The sequence below is a fragment of the Athene cunicularia genome (assembly GCF_003259725.1).
Source record: "Athene cunicularia isolate RWA chromosome 2 unlocalized genomic scaffold, athCun1 chr2_part1, whole genome shotgun sequence".
Taxonomy (NCBI): Eukaryota; Metazoa; Chordata; class Aves; order Strigiformes; family Strigidae; genus Athene; species Athene cunicularia.
The window spans coordinates 57,383,544-57,409,066 of record NW_020799095.1 but is presented as its reverse complement, the minus strand read 5'-3'; the positions used below and the strand labels follow the sequence as shown (position 1 = coordinate 57,409,066).

Here is a 25,523-nt window from a genome sequence, read left to right as displayed (position 1 = left end):
AACATGTCAAAGTTGCAGAAACTGTTCTGAATTTACAGTAAAAATATGGAAGTGCTTTGACACTATATATAAAGGCAATCTTTATTCCACCTTCAATATTTAAAGTTGCAAATTTGAACAATTTAGAACAATTCTGCTAGAAGATGGCACACAAATAAGTCAACAAGGCAGTGGGAGCAGATCATCTTTCAAGACTCTTTCTTTTCTTCAAAAAGATTTATCTTAAATATTTTTCAAGATCATCAAAAGAATTCTTACAGTTAAGCTGTTTAAAAGGCATTTGCAATTTGGAAGTTTTGTCTGGGCTGTCTTTTTTGTTAAGATCTGTTATTTCTGAGCTATAGACAATTTATTAATCTGTAAAAAATAAAACGAAGAAACAAGTGGTATAGAGTGAGCATATGAAAACTAGATGCATGTAAGAAAATTTTAAATGTTTAATTAAAAATTTAAAACTCAATAGCCTTCCTTTACAATTGACATACTGAAAATTGCCTTACATCCGAATCACAGTCCATGTCTGAACTAAACTGTTTTTCACATAAGCCATTTTGTTTTGAAAAATAAAATGTTCATTGGAAGAATTACACTGACATATATTTCTGCACTTAGATACCATGTTTCTTGTTATGTAGTGCCTTTCCATAGTAGAAAATGAGGAGTTTTAGCTGTGAAAATACAGTCATATATTCTGAAAATACTGCTTTACATTCAGCCACATTGTTCTGTTTGAAATGTAGTATGATTTTTGTTTTGGTTGTCTTCCTTTTATTGTGCCTGTACAGTTGTAACTGTCCACTTGACTGAATTTAAAAGCAACCCATTAATTGAACAACACTTCTGTAAGAGGATATTATAATGTTGTTTAAAGAGACCTGTCTTACAGTATTATTAAAAGTCTGGGAAAGACATGCCATTGCTACTGTTGCAAATTAGCTTTACTAGTAAATAGCACTGTTACATGCTCAATTTTTTAAAAGAATGATGTCACCTTTTTTTGCGTTTCAGAATAACTAGGGATTTTTAAAACAAGCTGGTCTGCCATAATTGATACTCTGTGTGTAATGAATATGCAGGACTGCATGTATTTTAAAATTCTTCAGCTGGTAATGCATCCCTGATAGCTGTCTGTTAGCAAATTAGTTCCCTCTCATATTATTTTGTAGAAACTGTTTGGATGCTCCTAGATGCTGGTTTGTTAGAGTGAATGGTACTTCAGTTCTCATTTGGCTAATCATATCAAACAAGTGTTTAGTCACCACTAGGATTTCTAAAGATAGTCTGTAGTGTGATTCATTTGGGGGCATTAACTGAACAGTGTTGAACTGAACTAGATTTGTAATCTAACAGTCCTTTTTCATCTTAACTTCTAAGAATGAAGAAATAAACCCAGCAGTAATAGGATGGGTGAATAGCAAATTTTTTGCTTTTATTAAGTTGTTTTGGCAGAAATGGAAGAGGAAATAGACAAAGTTGTCTAGAAAAAATAAATAATTCAAGTATTCTGTGTTTGACATGATGATTAGCCTATGATATTTTTAAAATATTACTGCATATGAAATTTTGACATTGTAAACAAACTAGGCCTCTACATGTAGAAGAGAGTGATTTCACTGACAGTCCTGCAGTTCTGACTACTTCAACATTTAGGTTTAATTCGTAGAATTTTCCCCCCATTATACTTTGCTTAAAATAGAAAGAAGTTGCAAAAAAAAAAAAAAACAAACAATGGTTTCTCTAATTTATTCCTTTTATAGTTAATCCCTAGTTCTTTCCTATTGATCAAGCCCACTCCAAACAGGTAGACATGCATGTTTTAGCATAAGTACCTCATGTGCATCTTTGGACACAGAACCTGGTTTTGTTGAAATAAGGGAAATATTTGTTCTTTGTTTAAAGTGTGAAGTTTAGGCTCTGTTAAAAGCCCTGTTTAAGGAACCAGGCCCTAATGTTCTTAACACTAAAAGAAAGCTGATAACTGCGAAATAGCTCTTGCAGTTGATTACAGTAATGTTTACAGGCTTTGTGCTTTTAGAACTTTAGTTTGATGTCCAATTCGGATGAGAGAGGACTGATGATTTCTAATGGTTTCCAGGATCAAATATATTTGAAGTATAATTTGCATTTGCAACATAGTCTTCACTACTGAATAAAAATGTTTTAATGGTTCTGATGGACATAGCAGTTTCATCATTGTATGGTGTTATTTGCTGCACGTTTGTAAAGCACATCTGTTAGCAAATGTAGTTTACATAATGCATATTGAATGCCTTACCGTGTGGAAAAGATGTGAAAAAATCAAATTTTTTCAACTGGTTATGGGGTTTCTTGTGAAAGGTAGGGGTTTTCTTTTCTATTTCTGATTGAGCAATCTTAAGTTAACATAAGACTTGTATTAAAGTATGTCTTAAACAGGGCTTTTTTTTAAAAAAAAAAAAGTCAACGTAAAGTAGTAAGTCAGATTATACTGAGACTATGAATCTGCAGTGCATTCCTTTTGTCTCTGAAGCCTGCAGGCTCTACCCATCTGGAAAGGGAGGTATAAATTGCATGTTCATATCAGAAATCTAGTTATTCTGAAAACAATATATGGAGTAAAAGCCTCATTTTGGTTTAGTTAATAGGAAAGAGGGCAATAATTTGTTCACCTTCAGTTTTTTGAGGCAAAATTTAATTAAGCACCGAATGGTATTGTTCTACTAGCTTGTGTGTCTGAAGATGGTTGTAGTCTGGGGGAAGAATAGTTTAACCAAAGTGAGAGTTTGACACGGTGCTATTCTTAAGGACCAGTAAAAGATGATACCTGCCAACTGATCTGCCATGTTGTGGAACCCATATTTTCAGCATGTGCACAATGTATTGTGACAGCAAAATAGTATCTCATAATTTATTTATGTATCTACGCGTGCACATAATTTGGTCTAGAAGGCCAATATCTGAGTTGTGCAAAGGTTAAGATTAGCACTGGTTTTTGTAATAGCAAAACAGAAGAGAAGTCTCTCTGAGAGCCTTCCAGTTCCAAAGGAGAAAGGTGGTTATCTTTTCAGAATGGAAAATAGTAATTAAATTGTTTGATAGATCAATTTGTACTTGGATGATGGTATGTTATTAATCTTATTTTGGACAGTTTCATGGACTTCTGCAAACCTGGATAGAATACTGCAATGCTGTGGTTTCTATTTTAAGTACTTTGGGTTTAGATTTGCTATTGATTAGTTTTTCCATCTGAAAATGAGGTTTTTTGAGGTAAGACAGAAAAAAAAGTAATTGGAGAGTGTCTGCATTAAATACAGCTTTTCATGACAGTAGACTAGTGCTGAGTCATTTGAACTGTTTTCAAGTATAATTTCTGTAATAGTGGGATTTTTCTATAATGTGTGGCTAGATTTTAAAGCCAGATTGTCTTCACAAATAAACCTATATGTACTGAAGATACGTGTGACATTGTCAGGTTTATTTATAGTGAAAATAAATATTTTGCAGCTTACTAGCAGAATTATTGTTTTTACAATACCATAAATGCTGGATTTATAGGGAGGTGGGAAACAAGCATGTGACCTCAGATGCTTGCCTTTTTGTTTGGTTTTGATTTGTTTTCTATGCTAGGGAGGTTCAGCTTAATGCTATTCTTCCCTTGTCACCTTTTCTTCTCTTTCAGTTGGCTAGAAATCTGACTAAAGGAGGAATGGAAGAGTTAGAATACCCTCTTCCTAACAGAGCCTATCCTGATGCAAGTGGATGAGGGTTTGTGGTACTCAAAATCACAGTACTCGCATCCCACTGAAGTCACGTTGCTAAGTCCTGTCTTCTAGAAAGACATATACTGTCACTCAGTGTGCTTGGGACCATAAATGGGACTGAACCAGGAAACTGGAATATGGTGGATTGTAGATTTGTTAACCCAGTAGTAGTCAAGTATGGTCCTGAAGGAGGGAATACAGCTTGTGCTGTAACATTACCATACATTGCAAGGCATGCATTTGCACATGTGAAGGTAGGAAAATACTGAAGCAAGTGTGGAAAAAAAAGTGCTGTAGAACAGGATATCCATGATGATTTTGGCTATAGTTAAAACCAATTAAAACAATTCTAAAATTGTTCCCAATTACCATATTTTCAGACATGAAAATTTGTCTGCTCTTAATTTAAAAAATTCAAGAAGTAGTCAAATATAGTCAGGTTTCAGATTGTTTTTCTATGAGAAATATAACAACCAAAAGGCATTCTTACTGTTTCTGAACCACAGTAGATCTAGTTCTAAAACAAGAGTCCATTATGCTGCTGTGGACCACCTTGCAGAGGAGTCCTCAGCCTGGTGTATTTTTAAACTTGCAGAGAATAGAGAAAAGTGAAAGCAATCTAAAGAATATAATGTGCCACAGAACTTCTATGTAGGATGTTCTTCTGTTCATTCTGTTGCAAAAAAGTACAGTTGGGCAAGGCAAGATTTAAGCTTTTATATATAACTTTGGATGCTTTAGACTTGTCTGAACCCTTAAATTAAATACAGTATGCTCTGTATTAATTGTTTAAAAACTCAAACCCAAACTAGGTGCAGGCTGTCCGTAGCTCAGCTGTAATCTCATCTGCAGTAGCAAGCCACTGGTCTACCTTAAAAAGGTCTTGTTATACTTTACAAGGCTTTAAAAAGTAGGAGAGAGCTGAAGAAAACTGAAAGTAAAATAAATGTAGACGCAATAAGCTTTTGTTTAGCTGACCTAAAAGATCCTATTTCTGTCAAGCTCTGAATTCTTTTCACACACTGTGAGACGTGATTATAAATGATTTATTTTTATTTACATTTTTTAGAACCCAATTCATTCATTTGCTGTTTGGTGGAGCATATTTTTAGTATAATTTCATTACAATGATTTCCTGATAGCCAGATAAAGTTTGGAGTTATGTGGAAACCTTTTCCCAAGCTCTGTTTCCTGTCGCCTTGGTTGGAAGCTGCTTCTTCCTCCAGGTGCTGCATTAGTAACTGGAATCTTGGCATACACACAGGCGGTTATTTTCAGTGGTTTATGGTGATATTTATTTAAGCTTTTGCTGTATTTTTTAAGGATCTCAAGTAAGCAATTTGTTTATTTAGAGGAAATTTCCAGGGTAAGCAAACTTGCTGACACTTTATTGGACAACTCGTAATTTCTCTGCACTGGTAAAAACCTCTGCGTTTTCCTCTTGACTAGGTTATTTCTGGGCTAATTAGAGTTTTACACAGTCATTTTTAATGGCTATTTTTGTGAATAAATATTTTAATAACTTTGATAATATGAAGTTTAATAAAATACCTCTTAATGAAAACACAGGCTTTTGAAAATTGTCATACAATAAATCTCTTTTGGAATGATGTATATTTTTTCCAACAGAGGTGATCTTTCTGTCACTGAAGTCCAGTGAAATCCTGTCTTCACATTCCAGTAAATCAGGACTTAATTTTTTTTTTGAACTGTGATTATTTGAATATACCTTTGGTAAAGAAAAATTTACTTCATAAAAAGACTGTTAAATCAGAGTTTATAAATGATTAAATCTTTTAGTTTTCACATGTTTTCTTTCTGTTCCCCTTTGGAAGAAAGACTGTGCACCTAATTCATCTATTATAATTTTTTTTTTTTTAAAGTTTTGTCAACAGACTCTCCCCAATTGTCAGCAAAGTGTAGTGCAAGAGTGCTCTGAACATCCTCCCTCATACTATCAAAATGTATTCTAAATTCCATCAAGAATAATTTAAACATTTTGGAGAAAAAAATGTATTCTTTGAAGCACTCCCTGGTGTCTTGTCTTGCTTTGATATTTTTATTTAATAGGGCATATAATGAGGCAGTTGCAAGCATAAGTTACTGAGTTATAATGCACTTGAAAAGGTATTTGGCTGTCTGTCTTCCATTGTTTTAATGGTTTTATCATTCTGGCTTTTGAAGGCTTTCAATTGTTTAGATAGCCAGCTTGCTTATATGTTTTGACAGTCTCTCACAATGTTCTTGCAGCCAAATTAATGAGGCTATAGCCTGTATGGATGGGCAACAAGATGGATGCATAACTGGTTGGCTTAGAGGGTAGCAGTTAATGGCTCATACTCTACCTGGAGGCTGGTAGCAAGCAGTACACTGGTCTTTGCTGGAGGAGGTGACGGAGGGCACTCTTACCAGGTTTGCTGATAATGCCAAACTGGGGGGATCAGTCCCTACCGTGAGGGCAGGTCTGGCATCCAGAGGGATCGAGAGGTTGGAGGAGTGGCCTGACAGGAAAATGATGAAATTCAACAGGTACAGATGCAAAGGCCTGCACCCAGGCAGGAGGAGCCCCTGCAGCAAGACCAGCTGGGGAGGGTCTGACCAGGGGGCAGCTCTGCAGAAAGGGCACGGGGGGGCAGTGAGCAGCGTGCAGGGGCATGAGCAGCAGCATGCCTGGCAGAAAGGGAGGCCACATCCTGGGCTGTAGGAATGAAAGCATTACCGGGAGATCAAGGGAAGGGATTATCCTCCCCTACTCAGCATGTCTACATGCTGTGTCCAGTTTGGGGGCCTCCAGTACAGGAAGAACATCAAAAACCTGGAGGGAGTTTAGTGAAGGGCTGCTTGAGACTTTGATATCGTTAGTGAAAGCAAAAATCCCTGAGAAGAGTACTTGCATACATTTTATGGTTGGGTTGAATGAGTCTACAAAAATCAGATGAACTATAGAGGTGGATAAAAGAATATTTAGTCTAAGCTCTAGTTTTTGTGTTACTCTGTGTCTTTCCGCTCTTTAGCTCAGATACATTTATGGATTCTAGTTAACATGAGAACTAAAAAGTAATATAATAAATTAATTACAGGGAAGTAAACTGATTGTATAACAGTATGAAAGCACCAAAAAGCCATCCATTTGGACAACTTGACATCTTTCATGTTAAGTCTAGGGGATGTATTAGCAAATGTAAACAACCAGTGTTTTCAGTTACTGATTTTGTGTTTTTTTTTTTTTCCAGTCATTCTCTAATTTTTTTATTTGTAGCCATACTTGTTCAGGAAATTTTTTTGTGCATAAGTGGAAAATGTTTTAGATTAAAGTATAAAATGGTCACTTAGCTTGGTGGTTGGATAGAAGCTTTAGCTACTGTGGCAGAATTTTAATTTTTAGGAAGTGTCAGTCAAGCATATAAATGATATCAGAAAACAGTGTCCTTTATACTTGAGTTATATGGTTATAAACTATTGTAATTTGTTCCTTTGGAGTTTGGATTATTCTAGTGTTTAGTTCAGACATTTAAGATACAGGGGGAGGTTTTTCCAGAAATAGTTTATTTGTAAATAAAAATATTTTATAAAGTCTTTAAAAAAATAATCTATCTTGAGGTCCTGGCTTTAATAAATTAATCTTGTAATAAGAATACAGTGTCTGGTTAGTTCAGCTTCTGGCTGCAGAAAGGTATCAGAAATGTAAATTAAGATGTGAAAACATGGAAGTTGTACCAAATACTCATAGTGTACTCCTAGTTTTGTCTTGATTTCTAAGTCTTTGGCCTATTTGCACAGCTATATGGTGATATTTTTGCACACAAAAAAGGCTGAGGGAGGGAACACCTATAGGGAAAATCAATTAATTAAGGACTACATTCTGGGCACTGATTTCTCCCCCCTCCATTGACCTTTAAGACCACAGGGCAGTCCTTTTAATGATTGGAATTAGCTGGTACAGCTTTGCAGGTTCTGTTAGCTGATACAGGCAGGATCCACAGGGGCAAAAGCAGGTGATGACTATAGCCTTTTCTCATGCTGAGGTGTTTGGAGAAGTAGAGTTGGCTCCTGAAATTTCCTGATAAATCCTCACCTCGCTAGAGGAGACGAGGGCAGTGTAGCATCTCAGTAGGAGTGCATGTACCCAGCGGCTGCTCCAGGCTGAAGTAGACCCGACTTCCATGCTCCAGCACCTGCACAGTGAGCGCAAGGCTGGCGGGAGCACGTTGTTCAGCAGTGTTGGAGAAAATGAGGTTTTGTAGCAAGTGAAGGTTTTGTGGACGAGCGCTGCTTCTTCAGTTGGGCTTCAGAGGAGGCAGCCTGGCAATGAGCAAGGTGAGCTCTGGGTTGGCCCTGGGGCTGTTCCTGGGGATGGTGCAGAAGGCTGTACGTCAGCACATGAGTTTCTGATTCTTAAGAAATAACTCTGCCTCCTTTTACTCCTGTTCTCTTGAGAGTCCCAGGTGGTGTAGAATTGAAGTTGCCTTGTATTTGGGTTATCATGGCATGTCCTGTAAGACTGCATCTAATTGTGAATTAGCATTTTTCCCTGTAGTCGTCTTTTTTTTTTTTTTTCTGTGCACAGCAGTGTGGTTAAGAAATAGGTGCAGTCACTAATTCAAAGGTACAATTTTATGGTGAAAGGAAAAATGCAGTAATATTTAAACATGTCACGTCTCAGTGATGTCTATAAGAATTTGTATATGGACATGGACAGCATATGAGGGTATGTGGGTGATACTTTTGTCCAGTTTAGGACTCCTTTTGGTGCTGGCTCTATTCAGTGTTTTATAAATGTGTAAAACTTCACTTGGATTATGGAAAACATAATTCTGAATAGCTTTGTAAAAGAAACCCGTTTTTCTGTTTCAGGTTTGACCATTAGCTTTCATCATCCTTCACATTTGACAGCAAACAGAAACCCCACATGTAGCAGTTTGGTTTTGCTTAGCCAAGCAGCTTTTATTATACCTGGCAGAGCATGAAATCGTGCAGCAGGGTTCTTGATGTTAACTCTCTGTAACTGACCTTGGAGAACAAACCTATGACAACTCTTCAGCTAGAGTATTTTGAGTTTCTTTAGAATATGTCAGCACAGCAGGCAGCTGTTGCCATTTAGCTTTGGCCAGTGACAATTTCAATAGTTAACAGGACATTTTAGACAAAATGAAAAAAACAGAGCATGCAGTACTAAGAAAAAAGTTGTATCCGTCTCGTATGTTGTTTGGATACTGTCTCTGTTCTGGGGTTAAAAATAATCCTGAAGTACATAGAGTGCAAAACTGTCAAAATATATTATGAGAAAGACAGAAATTTCTGTTGTCAGTGAGAGCCTCTGGCTTTTATTGTTACAATTGAATAGCATTTCTGCATCCTACACAATGTTGTTAATTGCTTGTCATTCAGGACTAGAGTAAAGGAGTCACTCCAAGAAACATAGTCATCATATACCACAGTGTAATTGATAATAAAGATGTGTTGACTTAAAGGAAAATGCTTTCCTTATTATACACTGACATTTTAGTTCTGAAATCTGCTTTAAGAAAAAAAAAATATTTCAGCTTATTTACTGATATTTTAATGGATATTTGGTGTGTCAGTCCAGTTTTATGGCTCCTTTTGGCAACTATCACAGCTCAGTTGCTTCTGTATATGATCTGTGACCTTGACGCAGGCAACAGAGTGAATTACTGCTCTCTGATGGTTTTGCCTGGTTTAATAAAACATGTGCTGCATTTGGATAATAATCTCTGTAATGGTAAATACTTCTAAGGCATTTCTTTATTTTAAAATATTAATAAAACATTTTCCCTGGAAGACCAACATGATGCTTGTCCTAAAAAACCTTACACTCTTTCAGCATTTATCCAAATGGATGCTATATATTCTAGCTGTGTCTGTCTGGTGTGTGAAAGCTTGGTCATTTTTTACCCAACAGTATTTGTTGGAGCTTCCCCTAATGGGTAGAAGAGCCCACACCAGCAGTTCTTGCCAGCCCCATCCTTTCCGTCAGCAGCTCAGCTAGCAAATTCTTTTTTTTTTTTTATTGTAAGCAAAGAACTTGTAAGACTGGTTTAGAAAAATGAACAGGAAACTCTTGAGAAGGAAGGGTTCCAGTTTTTTCAAGGCGTATTCTAATAGTGGTCGGGCTACTGTTAGTACTTCAATAGCTACCACATCTTTTTTTCTAGAAGATGTTATTCTTCACTAAACAGCACAGTTCTTTTATTTGTACATCCTCTGGCCAGTCAGCAACTCCTGTAGGGAGGAAAGGAGGGAAGGAGTTCTAATGATATTCCATCTAATACTGCTTTTGCTGTGGGAGGAAGGAGGAGCTGCTGGAGACCCAGCATAGATACATATAAGCAAATTCGGTTGTCACTGCATGTCCGTACAAGCTATGCAAGCTGACCCTTTCTGCTTAGTGTCGTATTAGTAATTTATGGCAGTTGGCTGTGTTTTTTTGGTGTCAGTATCATCATCATCATCTTCTGGCACATTCTTTGCTGCTGTATACAGAGAAGAGCCTGTGTACTGAATGACTGTGTGGCGTTGTCGTTGAAAACAGTGCTGTTTATCTGTCTCCTGTCGGCTCAGGCTGCCAGCACAGCTTCTGTGGATACATACATGCACCACATGTAGGATATTATTCAAAGTATTGTTTCAGTCTGTCTGAAGGCTGACAAAACCAGAATCTCACATGCATGTGTACACATGCACATATATATGTATGTGTATTTATATGTATGTACATATAAGCGTAGGTACATATATATATTTCTACTTGGATAATGGTGGAAATGTGTTGTAACATTCACATTAAAAGTATCACTTTGGGGTGTATAGGGTACATATAGTAGCAGAAGCATCATTATTGGGTAGCTTTTTTTGAACAGGAGTCTGAAATCCTGGTTACTGATGGACAGTGCTTTCACATGTTTAAGAAAACTGCATCTTTCCCCAAGATAAATATTTATGACATCATTTTAATGTGAAGGTTGTGCTGCCTAATGTAGTATTCTTACTCTGTCGGATTTAAAATACAGTTGCAAAGCGCAGAAGCCTTCTTTTATAACAGCCTTTGTTAACAGTCTGTCGGTATTGCACTGCTTCAGAAGCTTTTAAACTCTTAGTCAGGGGGATATACAAGCAATGTTTTATTTGTTTGTTTGTTTTGCGCTTAGCTGAGCTAGATGCTGAACATGCACAGAAGGTTTTGGATATGGAGCATACCCAGCAGATGAAGCTAAAGGAGCGTCAGAAGTTCTTTGAAGAAGCCTTCCAGCAGGACATGGAGCAATACCTTTCTACAGGATACTTGCAGATAGCAGAGAGGAGAGGCAAGTTTTAAAATACCTTCTGTGTAATCCAAAAACTCACAACGTGGAGAATATTGTTGAGGGGTCAGAGTAAGCAGCAGTTTTAATGCTTACAGATGAAGCATTGCAGTGTCTAAATTCTTCCTCAGTGGAATTGAAACTTCAGATAAGCTCTTCAAAAAAACTTGGGGTTCCAGGGCAACCAGACACCTTAGAAAATCCGTCATGTTCTCTGTTCTTTGTCTGAGGAAATGTGAATGTGGAACAGCACTTTTCTCTGCAGCTGAAGAGTGCATCCAGCTCAGTGTTGTATTTCAAAACGGTTCCCAGGTAGTAGCTATTTCCATTGTCTGTGTAACATGCAAAGTATGTGATTAGGACATGGGAGATCAGATTAAGCTCTCTCCTCATTATGAGATGACTCAAGTCTGGCATCTCCTGACTAGTTAAAGCACAAGAATGCCATAGACTACAGATAGTTCTGTGTGGGAGGTATCCATCTGTTGAGCCAAAATGCAGGGATTGTAGGACTAGAAAGAAAGCAAGCGGGAGATTACATCACTTGTGTGGCAGGAAAAAAATGTAGAGATTCTGTCCCTACTCCAAGACTGGTTCTGCTATCGTTTGTAACAGCAGAACAGAGAATAAAACTCAAGATTTCCTTTTCTCTGCATGAGTGCTATACACACCCATCTGCAAGACATTCTAGATTGGTTGTGAGGACATTCTTCTGAGAAGTGGGATGTGTAAGTCTAAAGTCCTTTGGTCTAGGAAGGAATTGAGTTTGGGTCGCCTGCTTTCTATATATAAATAGCCCACTTGGGCAAAAAGTGGGCGTTGTCGCTGGCTAGTGCTGGACACACAGCTCTGTTAGAGGGATAGGGTACCTAACCCGGTGAACTTCAGCACTGCAGTATAATGCACAACCCATGTATAGCAAAGATACTGTTTTAATTAAAGATATGGTCCTGCAGTACATGTAAAACTAGAGCTATAGTATATTTGGAAAAAAATCCAATCAAATTTTAGGATTTCATCTCATATGAAGGGTTTTAATATTGTAATTATTAAATTCAGATAAACCATTAAACTGTTCATTGTAGTATTTGATGTTGTACATGCAGCAGCTGGACTTGAAATCTGAGTACCCTTGCACTTGTTCTGTGTTTGTATGTTTTATTGTTCAAGGAATAAGATGCTCATTCAAGTATTCATCTAAGTATTTCATTCCCTTGTGAATTGTCAGTATTACATTGACAATAATAAGTAATTTGCTTGAGTAATTAATAATGTAAAATCCCCATGCTGAGAAGATATTGGGCATCAGCCTCGTTTTTCCCTCCTGCTATCATTTGTTAGACTAACTGAATGAGGAAGAAGAGTGGCTGCTCTCTGTCAACATTAATCTTTACTTGTGAATTTTCATGTCCCTTGTATAGTGACATTTCATGATTGTTTGCTTAACTGTGCTTGTTTTTATCTAAAAAGACTTCTAGCTGAGAAAATCGGAAAGGAGTGTTGCAAAATGGAAAGTTTCAATCTTTGCCCCTGAGACCCACCCTAGCATTTCTCACAGTGTTATTGCTGTAAATATTGTTGCTAAAAATGTTTTGGTTTACAAAACCAGTAATTGACATTAGTTTCATGACAGAGGTTGCACAGAGTACTCTTGGATTTGGGCTGAGATTGCCGCTGAACAGCTCCTGTGGGTGTGCTCCTTCCATACTACTTTAATTATTACTAATGCATACAACTATAGCAGCTATTGAAGGCTTTGTAGGTAATAACATCACATAGCTGACTGTCAGTTTGCTCACTGCACTATTTTTACTACAGAACCGATTGGAAGTATGTCCTCCATGGAGGTGAATGTGGACATGCTGGAACAGATGGACCTAATGGACATGTCTGACCAAGAAGCACTTGATGTCTTTTTAAACTCAGGAGGCGAAGACAATAATATGCTTTCTCCCATGCTGGGTATGATACTAGTAACATCAGAGTGCTTAGATAGAAAGTGATAAATCACCAGAATCGCTCCAATTTGTAATCGATGATGTTATCTCATAAAACATTACATTTCAAGTAGATTATTTTTCATTAGTGGTTTTTAAAACATTAGCATTTAGTTGCGGTACGAAAGAGCTTGCTGCAAAACTACTTGGTATTTCTGGACTGTCTTTTTTCATCTAGTTACTACAGTTTCATGTTCTAATTGTCATGGATGGATAGGTGATGTGTTACATACTGCTTTTAAGGTGCATTTTTCTCTATATAAAGTTAATAGGGGATGTTTTAACAAACATCAACAGAAAGTTTGCTGTAGTTAGGTTGGGGTTTTTTTTTAAACTGTCTTCTTAGAATTTGTCCAGACTTTTGGCATTTTGAAGTAAATTTGGACCAGTTGTAAGATCTTCAGTGAAAGATTCAGAGATATGGTCAACCCAGCAGTTCATATACGTAAAACGTGACAGTGTTCTGGAAGCTTCTGAATAGTGATTCTGACACTGCAGCTCTTTCATGTAGCCTTCTTTCTTATAGTAATGTGAAATTGGATTCAATTAGTCTTAATCCAAAGTTTTGTTTACGTGTTCTGATGAACAAAAGCATATTTGTGCTTTGCCACATTGCAGCATGATGAAGGATCTGTGTAAAGCAGGGAATTAGTACTACTGGATACTTTATCCACCAGGGAAGTATGTTTTCTTAACTAAAAACTTCAGTACTAAAGCAGCTTTTTCCCAGAAGAGCCAAAATGAGTTTTCTTGGGGGAGATGAAGCTCCTTTAAATGTACTTCTGATTTCCTTTGAAAATACAGGATGAAATATTCTTTATACAAGTACTTACAGTAAAGAAACAGTATACTTTACATATCCCAAAATATAGGATAGGATTTAAAGAAAAATGTTAATAATATCCTAGGGTAATTTTCTTCCTCCCTGTGTAAAGGTGATTATTACCTGCTGTGAGCATGAAAAGCTTACATTAAGTAGTTAAGGCACACTTGACTACTAAAGATTTTTATGTTTTATTGCAAAAACTAAATTCAGGTGGCTGGTTTTGGATAGGCAGCCAATCAATGCATTATTACAGTTGATCATTCTTTGAGCATGCAAGTAGTTACAGAAAATATTTTTCCCTTGCTGGGTCTTTGGCAGATGTTGGACCAAGAAGCTCGTGTCTTAACAACAAACAGTGTAACTGGACTATCTAAGGAAGTGTAAAATCTACTAGGTGTGGTTGTTTTTTCCTAAATAGGTGTAAAACTTATTAGCCTTTGAAAAAAATACATCATTTATTTTGTGCTGGAACGTATTACAGTGTGTATGTATAGATGGCGTATATATATTTATTATATATATGCACATACACTGTAATACAAGGTATCAGTGCTTAGTGTTCTAGCACTGTAACCTTAATGCAGAGGTTAGATAGGCTTGCAGCAAGACTTACTCCTCCACAGTTACAACTACTGCAGTGTAACACTCCTGTGAACCTTGCTGTGTGGTTCCAGGTGATTCTTTCCCTCCTGAATTAGAAGGGATTTTTATGCTTGGTCTAAGGACTTGGCACCCTCAGATCAAGCCAAATATGCAATAGTCTTCGTTTTTCAGAGAAATGAGATGGCTCAAAGGTAACTCTTCCTTTTGCTGTCACTGGAGGACTAGGTTGGTCAGGGCAAGACTTGTTTCACAATTTTCCTGAACACGACAGAATGCAGGTAAGTTATTTTAGTAACTGGTGAAAATCAAAATCAGCTCAAGATATTAAAACATTTTAAATTTGTCTTGCTATAAGCCTTGCCAGCTTATGTGCATCGGTTTTGCAACATTTCATGACAGTAAGTGGAATGGAAACATTTACTTGCTCTGCCATTCCAGGAGACTCTTACTCTGTGTGCATTGTGTAAATCAATCTAATGCATGCTGGTGTGCACAACATAAAGATAGGTGTCTTTAAACATGTTCAGTATAAATCCATGTACTACACAAAGAAGGGACTTGGTAGACCTGGTAGTCACCCTGGACTGGCACAGTGCCTTGGAGTGGCAGGGTGGTTTCAGTCCAGGCAGGCTGATCAGCTGTCAGAGTTGTGAATGTTGTAGCACATCTTTATCCACTTGTGTTTAAACTGGAGACCTGCTGAGGTCATGTTCTGCCTTGGACTTCCTGGGTCCCAGGGAAGCTAAAACAATGTCACATACAGGACTACTTGCTGTCCAAGTTTAGGTCCAGAATTTAAGATTGCAACTAGTTAGGGCAAGAAATGTGCCACAGCAACGGTTTAGTACAAGATTCTGTTGCCTCTGGATGATGTTATGACTCCTCCTTGTAAATTTTAACTCGGATACATGGTAAGACTATGGGGACCGGTAGTGTGAATGGCTCTGCAAACTGTCTTAGCAGAGGTAAGGTGTAGTGATCAGCTCGTTTCCATCCAACCCTCCTGAAACATTTTTTTTATAAAATCCCACAGGATTTTAAAGTATTCTCCCTCTAATGTTACTCAGTGCTGAAGCTGGATGCCCTGACTATGGAGGAACACTTGTTAGGTAGAGAAGGAAGAATGGGATTTGGCAGATCACATAGAGCATTCACAGAATCATAGAGGTTGGAAAAGACCTTGAAGATCATCCAGTCCAACCATTAACCTAACACTGACAGTTCCCAACTACACCACATCCCTCAGCGCTATGTCAACATGACTCTTGAACACCTCCAGGGATGGGGACTCCACCACCTCCCTGGGCAGCCCATTCCAGCACCTAACAACCCCTTCTGGAAAGAAATGCTTCCCAATATCCAGTCTAAACCTTCGCTGGCACAACTTGAGGCCATTCCCTCTTGTCCTATCGCTTGTTACTTGGCTAAAGAGACTCATCCCCAGCTCTCTGCAGCCTCCTTTCAGGTAGCTGTAGAGGGCGATGAGGTCTCCCCTCAGCCTCCTCTTCTCCAGACTAAACACCCCCAGTTCCCTCAGCCGCTCCCCTTACGACCTGTGCTCCAGACCCTGCACCAGCTCCGTTGCCCTTCTCTGGACACGCTCGAGTCATTCAATGTCCTTTTTGTAGTGAGGGGCCCAAAACTGAACACAGGAATCGAGGTGCGGCCTCACCAGTGCCGAGTGCAGGGGTCAGATCCCTTCCCTGTCCCTGCTGGCCACGCTATTGCTGACACAAGCCAGGATGCCATTGGCCTTCTTGGCCCCCTGGGCACACTGCTGGCTCCTGTTCAGCCAGCTGTCAATCAACCCCCCCAGGTCCCTCTCTGACTGGCAGCTCTCCAGCCACTCCTCCCCAAGCCTGTAGCGCTGCTGGGGGTTGTTGTGGCCCAAGGGCAGCCCCCGGCATTTGCCCTTATGGAAACTCCTCCAGTTGGCCTCAGCCCATGGCTCCAGCCTGTCCACATGTTCCCCTATTTTAACTTGTTATTTACTGTCAGGAAGTGTCCAGAGAAGAGGATCTAAGATAATTTTGAAATCTGAACTTGCAAACTGCAAGCAAACACCATTACACTGAACTTGTTTGTAAGGTTTTTTTGCACACTGTATGGAAGAAGCATGATCTTAAAATCCCATTCCTGTGTACTTGAACTATGATATAGCTTCACCAAAGGAATGCTTTCATACTGTGGGCAAGAATTTGTTTTGCTTCTGCATCTTGATTTTTTAGTCAAAACTGGAGATTACTATTATTGCCTGTCTCCTAGCTACTTTTTTTAAAATTTTACCCAGCTTTATATGTGTCGCTCTGTGGGACAGTCTGTCTCAAGGATTTTCCTATTGGTGACAATTCTCAGCACGTGCTGAAGTCTGAAGGGGCTTGATAGAAGTCAGAGTTAGGAGGATTAAGTTGTCTTGGGTAACAGGTGAACTGGACATCAGTAATGTCTCTGAACAGTCAGGACTGAATATTCCTGCCATCTTGGCTTACTTGATGTCAAGCATTAGCAATTCTAGAATGAGTGAGACATACACACCATCAGAAACAGATTAAAACCAGCCTGTGGCCTGTTATTTGAAATCAACTTCAGGAAAGCCGAAAGGCCGCTTTGAGTTTTGGGAGGGGTTTTTTTAATGTTGCTTTGCAAAAGAAGCAAATCAGCCTGAATGCAACTCATTAACCAGTGTTAAGGTCGGTTAGTTAATACACTGACTTTTCAATTCACTTGCTGAGCTGCAGCTTGATTTTTGTTGTTCTTTTCCCAACTATAAGGGCCCGACTCCAACACCTACGTGAATGAGATAAGTCTTCAGGTTCCGAGCCAGTCAGAATTACGACAGAAACTGTCTTCACTGTCATCAACCTGTACCGAATCTGCCAGCCAAGATGCAAGTGAAGGAGAGTCTCCAGTTATTCAGTCTGATGAAGAGGAAGTTCAAGTGGACACTGCTCTTGCTGCTGTAACTGAAAGAAAGGGTGCTTCAGATGTTAGTGATGAAAGTGACTCTCAAACTATTTGAATCTTAAAACCATATCCTTTAAGAATGACTTCTGAATGAATGAACAAGTGAATGAAGAGCTTGCCTGTGTAACAGTTTGCTAACCAAGCATAACAGCCAGATCTTTTTACTTAGTAATACCGCCTTTTTACAAAATTGCCAGTCATGTGGAGGTTGATTTTTTAAAAAAAAAAAAATTGCCTAAAGCACACACACTTTAACAGTAGTCTTGGGGCTCAGGGGAGCAGTAGAACTGTTGTATATACTATGTATAAGAGAATTAAAGGGGAAAAATACAAGTTACTTTGACCACTAACCTTTAAATGGCTGATGGGAAATACTTAGACTTGATGTGTAATACTGAACCCAAATTGTTCCTTGCATGTTTTCAGCTGCTGCAACTGAAGATTTAGGATCCAAACCAAAATGAAAAGTTTTCTACTCTTTACTACCTACTGTCTGCCTACTGCCTTTGTCTACTAATGCAGCAGTGTCTACTCTCTCACACTTCCTCTTCAGGACCAACTTAGTTATCATAGGTGTTAAGGAAAAAAAAAAAAAGGAGGAGATGCATATTGAAATGTTACACTCCTCGTGGAGCAGATATCTTAGCATTGTATAAACGTACTCCTCTTTCAAGATAAAATAAAGTATTTCTATCCCAACCATGTCTTTTACTTGATTACCCAAATAGTTTATCCATGACAGTGAACAGAAGAGACTAATTCAGAAATCAGAGGGGGAAAAAAAAAAAGGTCATTTATCCTGAGCACCAGTGTAATTTACTTTTCCATGGTAACATCTGTTTTGACTACACTGATGCAAGCCAGCAATTTAAAGGAAATAAACCTGAATGAATTATAAATTAAGTGTGTACATTTTATAAACCTTAAGACTTAGTCGTCATCATCATCATCATCTTACTGCCATATTTTTCTGCAGCTGTTTTTTTCTCTAAAATTAAGGTCTGAACATGTCTAATACCTGTTTCTTGTCAAGTCTCACACTCTATTTGCAGGGCTCTCCTCTCCTTTGAGAAGGCTCCTGGCTCCTGCTCTTCATGCTCGGAGGGAAGGAATGTAATCGGAGACAGCGTAAGTAAAAGGATGAGTTGTGATGTAGATCCCTTCCAAAGACCTGCCCTGACAAAGCCAACGGTTGGCAGTGAGGCACATCCTGCTGCTCGCCAGCTGGGAAGCAGCCACTTTCCTTAGGTAACAGGAGATGATAGAGCGAATCCTTGACAGTATGTTTCCTGACCCCTCTCTGGGACATGAAACCTAGAAGCTCACTACCTACAATTAGATATTTACTATTTAACAAGGCACCTGTTGAAAGAAATTTTTCTCAAAGGAGCTTACTTTACTCACTTTCCAGAAGACAGACAAAATGTCAAAAAAAGTTTTGTTTTTTTATTAAACCTCGTAGTACAAACCTGGAAAGTAAACAAAAAACTGGCAATAAACAACATGAAGTCTTTCCTTACAAGGAAAGAGAGCAGAGCAGCGCTAATAAATTAAATGTCAAACTGTAAGCCATAGTCAGAAGTTTACTGTCAAGAGGGAAAAGTACACAGCAAGGCCATAAAAACCAGACAACCACATTTGAAAACACTTGACTCTGTTTATGTTATTGTTAAATATTCCAAAACAGTTCAGTCTTCTGCAACAACAACCAACAAATTGTATTATAGGACTTTCCTGACAGTCACCACTGGCAAGCTCAGTGCAATATGGGTAGCTACGGTATTGTTGAATTCAATTACGAAACAAAACAGTTTGTGAAAACATTTTCCCTTTTTTATTCCACACATACTGTACACACAACCAGAAAAGGGCAACAGCTACTCCATTATTATTTTTTGTTGTTGTTCAGTGATGTAAGCAGCACTTATAAATGTTACAAGAAAAACCCTGTAAGCATCCAATCCAACCGATGAAGAAAGTGAAACGTAAGGCTTTTCTTCATCTTGTCTCTTCGCCATCCCTCCCCCCACCCCAAGAAAAGGCTCAAGTATTTAAAAAAATTTACAGGCATATGTACAAAAGGTGTGATTTTTTTTTTTTTGTTACAACATGAAGAGAAAAAATAGACAAGATGAAAGCAAATGCATTTTCACATTCAAAAGAAATATGCAGACCTGCTAGTGGCTCTAAATGTGATCATATAATGAAACAAATTCAAAACAAAAATTAATGCTTGACTGTGTAAAGGTGTGAAAAACAGCAGTGGAATGGAAATGGAATGTTAGAAAGATTGCACGTCTATGACAAAAGAAGCACTTATGGCTTCAATCACTTTTTTCTTTCTTTTTTTTTTTTTTTTTAATTTTTATTTTTCCCCCTCAAAACAGATGCATAGTGATGTGCTGGTAAAAGAGAACATACTCCAAATCTCCTCCTTTTGCCTACAGTTAGGAAACAAAGTCCATCTTCAGCTGCCATAACCTCCCAAAGAAAGTGTGTATTCTCCAATTTAAAAAATTACAAAACTCATCTTGCCGTGACAGAATAAAAGACATCCGAAGTAAAGCAATTTCTTTCAAGTTTTTGTCTCCTATCCCTTTTCTCTCTAGAAAAATCTGCTCACATGACTGGAGAACAAATTATAAAACACATCAAACTTTAACCTATTCAAAAAATGGGTTAAAAGCCTTTTTTTATAGTTACCAAAAAGGCTTTTTATTTTTTCAGCCATAGGGACAATACAAATTAATATTTTATCAGCCCCTTGCCGGTTTTAAAACAGTGAACATACGGCAGTTTAAAAAAATCAGACTGCTGTATCTATCTATTCTAAGTACAAAAAAAAATTCAACAGTTTAATGCTAAAACAAAATTAGTTCTCTAAAACCAGAAGAAAATCTTCTTTAGAGCTAGTGCAAAGACAGCTTGTATTCTACAGCAAGTACTCCAAACTATGGTATAATAATTACAAAAAATATATATAAATTGACAAAATGAGAGTGTTGGCATCTTCAGGATTAACTTGAAGCACTTTTGGATGAACTGGAGGATGAAAGCCTAGATGATGGCACGTCTACTGTTGCTCTCTTACGAGGTCCTCTTTTTGGTGTAGGCTTGCTGATACAGTTCTCAATGCTGCCATTTTTACCAGATACTTTTCCACAGATTTGATTGACTAGACTGATTATTTGTTCCTGTTCAAGAAGTGGAAAAAACAAAACAAAAATTAGTACCTGCTCTTTCTCCAGACACTTCTGATGGACGGAGAGGTAGTGCTGCCTTTGTTTTCCCTTTGTTGAGTTAAAATCTATATTATTTGGAAAACGTGCAGAAAATTGGTTCATATACTACTTATTCCCATCCAGGAGTTGTATAAAAAGTACTGTGTAGTAGTGCCCTCACTGAAGCTTCCTCCCCTCCAAACGAAAAGACAGCAGAACTAGAAATGTCTGAGCTCTGACCACTAAGCAAGAATAGAGCAGCTGGGCTGCAAAGTTACTTCCCTAGGGTCAGAAATGTTCTTCAGATACAATTTAAAACCCACTGCTGAACAAAGTTATAAATGGCATAAAATTAAATCCACAGTAACACTGCTTATAATTTACTATTTACAAAATAGTTCTTTAAATTTTAAACAAAAAGATCCCACTTTTTCCTTGTGACATTGTTGTCATTGGTTACAGGATGCTACTTCTGTTTAATGCTTTTTAGGATCTCTGGGTGTCCAGGTGCTCTAAGCCAGCACATATAGAATGCAGAAAAAGGGCTACAGGTCCGTGGCACTGTGACCAGTAAGAAACAGGAGTCCTTGAACTGCACATCAAAGTGTCTTGGCTATACTGCCACTCCTAATTCCACTGCATGCACGGATTTGCTGAAGTTGGGGGGGGGGAGATTTTTCTCAACTGGCTGTCTCATCCTAGTGAGAATGTTGAGAAGTTATTTTTGTGCAAAGTTGGAAGAGCTTCTTAATTAAGTCTACATAACAAGTAAATAGGTATAACAAGTAGCATTTGACATGCAGTTTATCTCTGTCCCCAGTCACAGCCCTCCAAAAAAACGCTGTAATAATAACCAGGCATGCAGTTAGTATCTTTCAGAAGTGTAGAAGTTTTGTGACAGTTTTTTTACATTTGATAAAAATCATCATCATCATCCAGTGCTGGAGAAGAAGTTTACTTGCCTTTCCCAGCGCAGCCTAAAATATCTCTTTGTCATTATAAAACCTAGCGAAGTAATTACGGTATGTGATTCTGCTGGGAAGAGTGGCTTTGAAAACCTCTATAGAATTCAGTAGAATCTGTGCAAACATAGAACCGAGTAATCTCAGGAATAAGAGAAATGCATTAAAATTTCTGAATAACTTCCTGAAACTTTACAGTATTTATCACTTTACAAAGGCTCATTGCTGGCTGGGCTTCATAGGTTGTGCTTCTTCAGAACAATTAAAAATGAACAAAGCCGCAAGTGCACGATCTTCCTCAGACCTACTTGACCCCTTTGGGTTTTTCCCCGTACCTCTATGTGCATGCATCAGAAACTGCTGAGAAGCCTGTCTCAAAAAGCTACTTGTCCCAACACTGATCTCTAAGAGCTGGTTTGGTAATTTCTCCCACTGCTTCACTACCCAGTTTGGGCTAATAGTAAAGACCTGTCCCCTCACTCACAAGGGAGAAGTGGCACTAACTAGGCAAGTAAAGAGCCATTGTTTGACTGTCCTGCATCATAGCATTAGCCCAGAACCCAGGCACTGTCCTAAATCACCAACTTGAGTTCTGTGTTGATTCATCATCACATTTGCTTGATCTCTCATCTACAAATACTCTACTAGTTTGCCTTAAAGAAGGTTCAGGCCACATCAGGATGAACTTTCAGTTATCAACAGAGAGGTTATCCTAAGGTACAGAAGTTACCATAAATTATCCAGACAAAAGCACAGCCTCATGTTCTACAGCATCCCAAAGCATTAAATGGCTTCTCTGTTCTGTAACGCATATTCATGCAGTTCATGCTTCAGGTTTCATCTTTGTAATCGTATCTCCCACTCTTTCTTTTACTTAGATCATAATAAAGCACTTTCTTCCCACACCAGAAAAAAACCCAAGCAGTCTCCTGAGGTCTTGGTAGGACAAAGGCAGAGTTAAGTCTACTCCCAAGTTTTCAGTATCAAAGCGCACCAGCATCACAAAGCTATATCGTACAGACCTCATCGTAACGGTACATCATTTTCAGTCCCCGACAAGACTTCTGTTTTTCCACATGCCGCAGGGCACACTCCAAGCAGAAGACAACGTTTTCATTCTCCTGTACAACCTATATAAAAATGCAAGGAGGGAAGGGGAAGAAGTGCAGTAAGCTCCAAACTAGCTGTGTTATGCATACAGTATTGAATTATTGTCTGAATTACTAAACCTGTATTTTACTACAAGTTAGTGGAAGGAGGCGTAAACAAGAAGCATTACACATTATGAAATTATTCAGACTGTGTAAGAAGAAAGTACATATCCCTTTTTGAATGCTAATGTTGGCAAATACATGCGATTTTTTTAAAAAAAAAAAACACCAATAGTAATGAAGGCCAAATGATGATACACGCATAAAATTTTATTGGTATCTAATACACAGCCTGTATCTTTCTTCAAGGCAGCCATTTCCGGTTACTTTAAATGCTGTCTTGAATAAGGATAAAATCAGAAGCTTAGCCACAGGATTCCTCAGCTACCATCTCATTCAGCAGAGGTCACATTTGCTTGGCTGGCTACCTGCCAAGCCTACACATTCAGCTTGGAATCTGACAACCAAGTTGACTTTTTGTCCCTTACCACTGTTAAGAGTGACAAGGAAAAATCCCTCAATTACACTTGCTCCAGAGCAAATGGACCAGAATTAAGAGGATTTAGTTGGTTGGTTTTTAAAATAAACTCATTTTGGAGTTACTTCCAACTACTGCTTAAGCAGCGGTCTGCAGACATGTATAACTTGAGTATGTTCTATCATAGTGAGGGAAACAGCTACATCTGATCATTTAACGGTTACAATGTATTTCCATCAAAAACCTAACCTTTATAACCAAAATACCCCAAAAGATGACAGGAAAAAAGGGGTGAACATGGACTCACATGCACTGTATTATGTTTAGTTAAATATCTGATCTTGGAATTAAGTGGTACATAAGGTGGTGGGAGAGGCTTTTGGTATCTTTAATGAAATTAATGTATTTCTGAGTGTTCTGCACACAGCCAAAACCCTGAAAGTGTCACCACAGTGGTTAGCACACCTTCAAAAGCCAGTAGGTTATTACTTCTATAAAGAGAGAAAGTTTATGGATTGACTTCTATTTTTGAAAAGACAGGTTGGCAAACAGCAGCTTAGCTTGACAGATAGGATACATCTACCCTGCAATTTGGCTTGCAGATAAATTGTCACAGCATGGGCTGTAGCTGCATGCATGAGACTCAGGGCATGAATATGAATTGCTAGCTCATCCCAAGAACTGTTCTGCCATGACTTACTACTACTGGCAACCTACAGGTATCTTTGCTACCCCTCCTAGTGCAATGCAGACACGCTCACGGGTGTCCAAGAGTGGCTGAGTGACTAGTTTATCCATTCCTTCGAGCAGGAGGGAAGGTAGCTGACACCAACTGTTGTCTTCTGTCACCGCTGCCCAAGGCAATAAATGATCTGACACAACCAAACTGACATCTCTGTGTCCTGCGTGGAGGGTGTGAGGTGACTCTCTAGTCATGTGCTGCCTCTCGAGTACTTCTCGTCCATTACAGTACGCTAGAACTGGGGGGATGGTACCCCAGCAGTGGCAAAGGATTCTACTCACCATGGAAAGATAGCACAGGTGCTGACAAATCTGACATCTCCTCTCTGACGTTTCTAACTGCAACCACTTTCGAGGCTTTTTCTTTCCATCCATCCCCGTGCTGCTGCTGTCGTGGCTGCCATAGCGCGCTGAAGAATGGAGACCTGCCTCGTAAAGCTGCCGCCGCTGCCTCAGCTCCGTGTCCCTGTGAATGTTTTATGCAGTTAGACATCAGCATCGCCTCATACCACCACAAAGCCATGTACAATCACCTTTTTACCACGATCGTCACTGAAACCTTAGCTCCACACAGCAAAGCCCTGAGTGTTGTTGGAGGTTGGTGCCATTGCCTACGCATGGTGAGAGACAGCCAGCACTGCAGAAACACTGCCTAAATGCAGAAGCTATCCTCTCCAGATTCTAACAGTGACCACTGTATCAAGCCAGTGGTTCTCAAACTGCTCCACAGAGAACTGGGGACTGCTGAGTACTTCCTGGAGGTCGATGGTTGCTCAGGGACATGTGGAGAGTCGGGAGGTGTGGCTAACATGACTGTCATTTCCTGAAGTTGCCAAAAGCCACCTTGAGGAAGAGGAGCCGTTGCTGTCAGGAGTAACACAGCCACCTTCATCAGGAGGCAGAGATGAACCAAGGACCTGCTGCCATGAGGCACTTGAGGCAGGAAAGGGGGTGCAGGGCAAGTGATTGTGCCAAAAGACCAAGATCTTGCTGTACACCCAGGGGAAAAAGAGATGTCAATTAAGAGTAAAGACTAAGCCCTCCAGCTGCCCTTCACCCATGGCGTGTGCAAGGTGGACAGTACTTCCTATGCTGAACTATACAGCATTAGGAAAGCAGGTCGGGTTGGAGATGAGTGGAAGACAGCAAGTGTGGAGTGAGCTGAGCAGATGGAAAGGAAGAATAAAAAAGCTCACCACCAGACACAGCTGAAGAGGGGTGGAGAGCCAAGCTAAGCAAATGGCATGGGCAAACTGAGCAACCAAGGCAGATCAGGAGAGGAGGCAGCAAAATAAACAGAACAAACAAGCAACACAAAACAAAGGAAAAAAAATGGCATTGTTCCATTTTGGTTGGTTTTTTTCCCGGTTTTGTTGTTTGGGATTTTGTTTTAAATAAGCAGCCACAGGAAGGACCGATATCCTCCAGAGAATTCCAACCTAAGCGTAAGAACAAGTTTGAGAACCACTCTGATAGAGGTCGATGTGATGGTCTAACAGCAAGCACCAACGTTTCTGTTTC

At 38.9% G+C, this 25,523-nt stretch overlaps 2 protein-coding genes across 3 annotated transcripts in view; one reads left to right on the top strand and one right to left on the bottom strand.

Moving 5' to 3' along the window:
• DTNBP1 (dystrobrevin binding protein 1) overlaps positions 1–19,511 on the top strand; it is a 71,360-nt gene extending 51,849 nt beyond the window's left edge. Inside the window, exons 8-10 of the mRNA XM_026842424.1 lie at positions 10,907–11,062; positions 12,878–13,021; positions 17,257–19,511. Of these exons, the coding sequence (XP_026698225.1) occupies positions 10,907–11,062; positions 12,878–13,021; positions 17,257–17,504 (548 nt within the window). The 3' untranslated portion in view covers positions 17,505–19,511. The remainder of the gene's footprint in view (positions 1–10,906; positions 11,063–12,877; positions 13,022–17,256) is intronic.
• Positions 19,512–19,805: 294 nt separating this feature from the next.
• Positions 19,806–25,523, bottom strand: part of JARID2 (jumonji and AT-rich interaction domain containing 2) — a 123,988-nt gene continuing 118,270 nt past the window's right edge. For both annotated transcript variants that reach the window (XM_026842421.1, XM_026842423.1), the window contains exons 15-17: positions 24,285–24,468; positions 22,655–22,762; positions 19,806–20,643 (exon numbers count right to left, since the gene is read on the bottom strand). In XM_026842421.1, coding sequence (XP_026698222.1) covers positions 20,467–20,643; positions 22,655–22,762; positions 24,285–24,468 — 469 coding nt within the window. In that variant the 3' untranslated portion in view covers positions 19,806–20,466. The remainder of the gene's footprint in view (positions 20,644–22,654; positions 22,763–24,284; positions 24,469–25,523) is intronic.